Source organism: Lipophrys pholis (assembly GCF_963383615.2).
Source record: "Lipophrys pholis genome assembly, chromosome: 1".
Classification (NCBI taxonomy): Eukaryota; Metazoa; Chordata; class Actinopteri; order Blenniiformes; family Blenniidae; genus Lipophrys; species Lipophrys pholis.
In genome coordinates, this window is record NC_137635.1 from 3,206,772 (window position 1) to 3,213,581 (window position 6,810).

A 6,810-nucleotide genomic window follows, 5' to 3' on the forward strand; every position below is an offset into this window, starting at 1 on the left:
TAAAGTGCTGTACATGAATAGACATCAAAGCCTAAAAACATGAGGTGAGATCAATAAAAACAACAAAACTATATGAAACTAAATAAAATGGCAACAGATCAGATATTCAACATTCAGGGGGCAAAAGTTGAAGCATAAATTGTCAAATTTCTTAAGCTGATCGTGATAAAATCTTTTTCCACATCAGAAACTGAGACTTAAGCCTTTTGCATTCGGCTTCTGCAAACAGGAGCCAATCAGGAGCCATCAATTTGATTAATCAACTTGCAATGAATTCTGAGTCTATTGATCATCGAATCTCAACAACTGATGCTAAAGTGTTGGACTTGGTAAGGAGCCTTGTTCAAGATATCCGGTCTTTAGCTCCAAAAAACACACGCTGACCTTCGTTAGACTCTTCAAAGAGGAAAGCTGCACATAACACAATTGTTTTTCTTAATGAAATCAGTCTGAACAAGAGTCTGCACTTAAGCGATGACAGAACGTGAGATGGCCGACACCGAACAGATCTCTTTCAGTGAGTTTGGTCATCTGTTGACACTGCAGTGGAACTCATCCGGTGAGGGTTCAAATTAAAGCTGACCTGTGAAATATCTGAGGCTCTTTTGGTCCGATCAAGCTGTTTGCAGAACTGGAACGCAGTGGATGGAATTTTCAGGCCAAGATTTTTCCAATCGGGCACCGAGACTGGTGTGTTTGTACAAGAAGCATGTGCTGCACATGTCGCTGTCACGCAGCCAGGTCTGACAGAACAAAGAAGAATTCTTAAAGAATAGTCGGATCTGTGCTTACTTTATTAGAGTATGGGTGGGTCAAAAAGATGGGTCCAAAAAGGGAGCAGGAACATGTATTTGAGCTTAATGTTTTTTTTCTTCTTCCAATCCAGCCCCATAATTCCATACGCTGAAGCATATGTGTCTAATAAATTAAAGTGACTTTGACCACCCTGTTCAATCATCAGAATCAAAATCCTTTAATAAAAAAAAAACACAATCCCGTGGGGGAAATTATTTGTGATGAAGGTGCTCCATGTAAAGAAGATTAATGACCTCCTGTGGCACTCTGTGGTGTATTTGGGGAGGATGGGTCTTGTGCTGGATGTGCTCCCAGTCAGTCACCTCAAAACAGCTCAGCCAAACAATGTGACTCCGCAGTCTATCTCCTCACTGATTTACAAAGTGATGTTGACTTGTGCATCCTTCACATTAGCACACAGTAGATCCAGGATTGTCTAGAAAGTTTGTAACGTATTATTGCCATAGTAACAATATGCAGCAGTAAAACAAGTCATTGCACGCCTGACCCTGCCTGCATGTATTTACAGCTCAGTAACAATCTGCAAGCTTTCTGAATCAGCGATCACAGTACATCAGAGAATCAAGGTAACAAGAAAAGAGAGAGTCGTCTGCCATGTTGCAAAGCTCTGAATCATTATCACAATCTGCAAGCAATCCTTCACAGGACGACCCACACAGGAACACGGCATCTGGCTTTAACAAAAATGTGTAATAGCTGAACGAACATCCAAGGCTTCATATGTTGCTATCCAGGCTTTTGGCCGTGTTACTGCCCGGGTTTGAGATCCAATTGAGCGACCGATGCTTAGTCAGGCTTTGTGAGTCACAACTTTTTATTTTTCACATGATTTAAATATGAAAATTAGATGACGGCCATTCATCCAGATTGCATTTGTGCACTTTAAACTGTTGCCAAACAATGACCTTTTGGCACTTTTTTACAAGACAATTCCAGCTGTACAGCAACAATCTGGATGGATGTAATGTTTTGTAAACTATAGATTATATAGAGGGCACGACTTTTAATGTAAAAGCTGCTCTGTTGACCTGAACAGTCATTTGTAGATGGATAGATATATACCACATTTCCGAAGAGCCTGACAGTTGTTTAAGAAAACACCAGAATAGCTTTTTGTATTTCAAATATTAAAATGTTTCTATTTCCATTTCTAATCTTAAAAAGGAAGATTAAAAAAAACCGAAAGCCATATTTGATATTCTATCTTCAAAAAGATACTTCGTCTTGCTATCAGAGGAAGTCATGTTAAACAACTCTGTGACTGACTCCTTGAGGAAATATCCCTGCACGTTGTGCGACAGCTGCACACAGTACAGCCTCTGCAGCCTCGCTCCTCACACGTGACAAGCTGTGATATCAGAGCGGAAACAGCTTGTTTTCCACAGAGTTCGGTTACATCTGATGGGAACAATGAATGAAGTGTGGTTACATCCGCTGAGAGAAACTTTTAAAATCTCTGTTGATCTCAGATCGACCCCTTTAATGTTCCCCCAATTGTTTCGGTATGTGCATGACGCGGGCACTCGGCAACACGTCTTACAATATGAAAATAAATAATACATTTTCTTTGAGTTGAAGCAATGCTACAGTTCAGTAATGGAGGACATAAAGTCTGTTTTTGGCTACCAGGAGAAGAGGAATTATAAATAAGAGTTTCACCCATGAAAACGTCATTTTTAAGAGTCTGAGCCTTTCACATCTTGACTACGTGAGCCATGCCAGGGCATGCCGGCATTGAGCTCCTACTGTTCAACATGCAAGGATTATCCAACTTTCTACTCTGGTAGGTTACTTACAATAAATTCAACATAAACACACACACACAGCCATTGGCCACCCTGCTCGGTCTGAACCGTCCAACATTGTGAAATACAGCTTCCCATAATGCTAGAAAACACCCAGCGGAGAATCCGTGCTTTCATTGGTGTGGAAAGTTCGACAAGGCGGGAACTCACGCACGTTGCACTAAATCATGGTTTCAGCCGGGCGAGTTTAATCAATCATTTGACATACTCGAACGACTACTGGGGCATCCTGGCTCTAGTTTAGCAAACATACATAGTATGATCCATGGAAACCAAACTCGACGCATCATAAGCAAAGTGCCTGTGTGGCTTTACTCCACTTCTGAGAGCATCGTCTGAACTTGCCAGGCTAATTCTCTCGGGGAAAATATGTCTTCTCAAAAAAATAAATCTTCTCCTTTTCCAAAACATTTCTCATGTCTGAGAGAGTTTGTTTCGTATTTCCCATCATAACAGCTCCCGTGGAAGTTTGAATGCATTTTCCCATGACTGAGAGTCACTGGTTTTCCACTCACCTTCTTGTATGGGATTGTATTGTCCATCTCCTTCTGAGATGCTGTTTGAGTTTTTCAGGGTGCTCTTCTTATTCTTCTCTGTCTTTTTGTTGGGCGCTTTCACTGAGGAATGATAGTAAACCAGGGAAACGTATTAGGTTTTCTTTTTAAAGGAAACTATGCAGGATTGAATCACACCTATGAGAACAGTTTCAAAGTCATCAGCGTGGAGAAGGATAGAAATGCAAAAGGGAAAAACAAGCTTTACTGGAATTCCAACACATATGGACAGATTCAGGATTGGGAACAAAACCAAGCGTTAATTTCTGCGCACATATTTTGAATCTTTAAGCAGTTTTCTCACCCACATCTGCTCATGCAGCAACTTTATTTTGCACTCTCAGTTACAATATGTGACGCAGAGATATTGAACAGGACAAGGATGAAATCAGTCACAAAGATACCCAGCACACGAGGAAAGGAAAGGGGCAGGGAGTCACATTCCAGGAACTAAAGATGGAAGTGAGCCGTGCGCTTTTTATTTGACATAGTTTCAGGTCAGCGGAGGAAACACATGACAACAACTCATTTCACATCTGAAAGTATTTATCCTCCTGTCATTCTGAGGATGGGTTAAATCCCCCACAATGCTCTGAGCTGCAGTACAACATTACAAATTCACAGTGAACAGGCACTAAGCTAAAGCAAATGGGAAACTGAAGGTCATATTAAGAAACTCTACTTTTGTAAAACACATTTTGATCAGTACAGGTTTATATAGATGTATAAATTCTTTATTTCCAAGGCCTACTACAGCCTATGCTTTCTTACTGAAACAGTACAACCCATAGCGAATAAATCAGAAACAGCTGCTACTTTTATTGAAAAAGTAAAAATTTTTACACTATATATAGTCACCACGTGAGCTGCGTGACCCTCCGGTGGGCCGGTTTTCAAGTTGTAAACTAAATGCTGGTCTGCAGATGTCAAGAGGAAATCTTTTTTTTTTTTTCTTTTTTTTTTTTTCTGAAAATCATCAAGCTGAATCGAACACAAAGCCTCAAAGCAGCACTGGTCAAATTCATCCATTCATCTACATTGCTTTATCCCGCCTAGGGCTGTGGCGCATTGGAGCCAATATCAGAATGGAAAGAAGGAACCCTGGACAGATTACCAGCCCTGAAGACAGAGAACACTTCTTTTTAATTCAGTTGTATTTAACCAACATCTGTTAACTAGTTTCAGTATATCTTCTGTGTGCCCTTTGTCCATCTTATATTTACCGTTCCTTGCTTCTTTTGTCTTATGTTCATTATCACTTTTCAATTAAGTATCTTAACCTTTTCAAAAGGTCATATATTAAAAAATATTGATTGTAGTTACTGTTGTTTTCATGGTAAACAAGTTTGCATACATATGCTCGCTTGCACATGTGCCGGATGGAAAACGAGTGACTTACTGTCGCTGCTAATTGCTCCACTTGGTTCCTCATTAGTTTCTATGTTGTTCTGTTAAACTGTTGCTTGAATTTATCATAAAACTTTACCGACCAGTAGCGTGAGCGTGAACATAGTGAGAACAAAAGCTGTCCGTGACATATCAATACCTCATAATAATATAATGTGGGGTAGTAATTTTGAAAGACAAAGTCAATTGATTTGCTCTTAATATTTCAAGCAATATATTACAGAAGCTCCAAGTGCATCACCCCAATAAATATCCACATTTTGGCCGACTGTTATTTAAGACCATATAAATCACATCATAGGACAAAGCACTCAGCAATACATCAATATGTATTACATCATGATGGTCGTCCTCGTGTGCCACCTGCTGCAGGTATTCCTGCTGAGACACGTGGAGCCAGATGCCTGAAACATGAGGTCAGTGTCTCCACAGCTGCTCGACATTATCCGCCACCGACAAACACACAGCCTCACGCCCGCGCCTGCACATCCAATCACCTGGCCGGATTTCAAACATACCTCCAGACCTGCTACCGCATGAACTGACGGCCCCATAGGGAGAGGTTTTAACTCTACGTGTATGCGGGACCTGGCTGCTGTGTCTGGGCTAGAAAAGTTGGATTCAAACGTGCACTCGGGCTCCTCCAAATAACACAGTCCTGACCTCTGCTGTGTGCGAAGCTTGTAATCCTGCTGAAGCCACACATGAGTGTGGCTCTGGTCATATGTATTCTGTGAGAGTGAGGAGGACGACTACACTCAGGAGGTCATGGTTGTCATTGGAATTGTTTTGTTTTTCCCTGCACATCCATCACCATGTGAATTGAATTCAGATGCTCCTCTGAAGTCAAGGAGACCGTTAAGATTAAATTTGATGCTTTGATTTTTCTGGTTCTCATTTGTCAGAGAGCATGGATCTCTGCTATGGCATGGGCAACATTTCACAAAACTTTCTTCCTAATATAAGTTTTTTTTCTGAATTAACATGCATAATTACTGTAATGTCATTACTGTAATGTTTCATTCAGTCCCAACAAATATTATTGTCTTGCACATGATTCTTTCATCTTACTTGTCAAACTTTAGATTTTCAGTATCATTTCTTTTAATTCATCACATTGTCATTCATTCTTCCTCAAAGAGATAGCAGTGCTTTTACCTGATTTTGCATCCGTTTTAGTTTTGTCTGTCTGCCTGCTGCTGTCTGGTTTCGCTTTGGGTATTTTCTTTCCCGGGTTCTGTCTTGAGTGTTCATGCCCATCAGGTATCGAGGCCATGGTCCTGTCAAACAACTGGACGTGGTTATACTGCTCCCGCGTCAGCAGCTCCTGCATGTAGTAATCCTCATCCTCAGCGACAGAGCCATGGCCGAGGTGTGCAAGCCCCACGAGGAGTCCCAGCAGAGCCAGGAGGTGTAGGAAGCTGGAGCGTTGTGTTGTCATGACCCGGGGGATTATATCCACCTGAGAGTCCCGGGGTTGTCTCCAGAGGAGCCTGGTGCTGCTGCCGGACTGCGTCCCATCAACTGCTCGCCCTGCTCTCCCGCCCCACTCCAACACAAAGAGTTCACAAAGTTCTCAGAGCACTCCAAGTCACTGACGGAAACGAGCCAGAGGGTCCATGGACGCCTCGGTCTGGGAAAATGCAGTGAGGGAGGGGAAAAAAACAGGGAGCAGAGAGGGAAGAGCCAGACAGCAGTTCTCTCCTTTAGAGGCTGGCAGGTGATTCAAAAAGATTTCTTTTTTCTTTTTTCTGTTTTTCTCGGAGATTCAAACCAGCCCCGGCTGACACGTTGTACAGTCATTTCGTTTGTGAGGATAGTGGTGAGCAGATGATGGCAGTGTGACACATACAGGGTCTACTTTCATCTTCAACCTGCCCCACACTGTCTGGGGCAGAAGCTGCTTTAACCAGACAAAGCTTTCCTGTTTCCTGTTGGGGAAACGACTCAGACAGAGAAACGACTATTTAACCGGCTGATAATTCTGGGTCTCCAAAGAAGAAGCAGGTGCAAGTGTCCTAATCAATACGGGTGTGTGTGTGTTTTGTTCCAAACTGGCACACAATATCTATTCTCAAACAAACGATTGCAGCCAGCTTCTCTTTTCAGTAATAGGTCTCACTGGGTATGCCTCTGTTACTTAAAGTGCGCTTAGTGAGTTTAATGTCAGCGAGCTCCAGAGAATGTCCCCAGACTGGCCAAGGAAATTAACCTGTTCCTCCTCCTCC

The 6,810-nt window shown here is 42.1% G+C and overlaps 1 protein-coding gene across 2 annotated transcripts in view; it reads right to left on the reverse strand.

Moving 5' to 3' along the window:
• cpxm2 (carboxypeptidase X (M14 family), member 2) overlaps window positions 1-6,778 on the reverse strand; it is a 28,141-nt gene extending 21,363 nt beyond the window's left edge. Inside the window, exons 1-2 of one of the 2 annotated variants that reach the window (XM_080475033.1) lie at window positions 5,741-6,778; window positions 3,137-3,238 (exon numbers count right to left, since the gene is read on the reverse strand). In XM_080475033.1, coding sequence (XP_080331159.1) covers window positions 3,137-3,238; window positions 5,741-6,023 — 385 coding nt within the window. In that variant the 5' untranslated portion in view covers window positions 6,024-6,778. The remainder of the gene's footprint in view (window positions 1-3,136; window positions 3,239-5,740) is intronic. The other variant, XM_080475034.1, reaches the window with a different exon arrangement.
• Window positions 6,779-6,810: the final 32 nt, after the last annotated feature.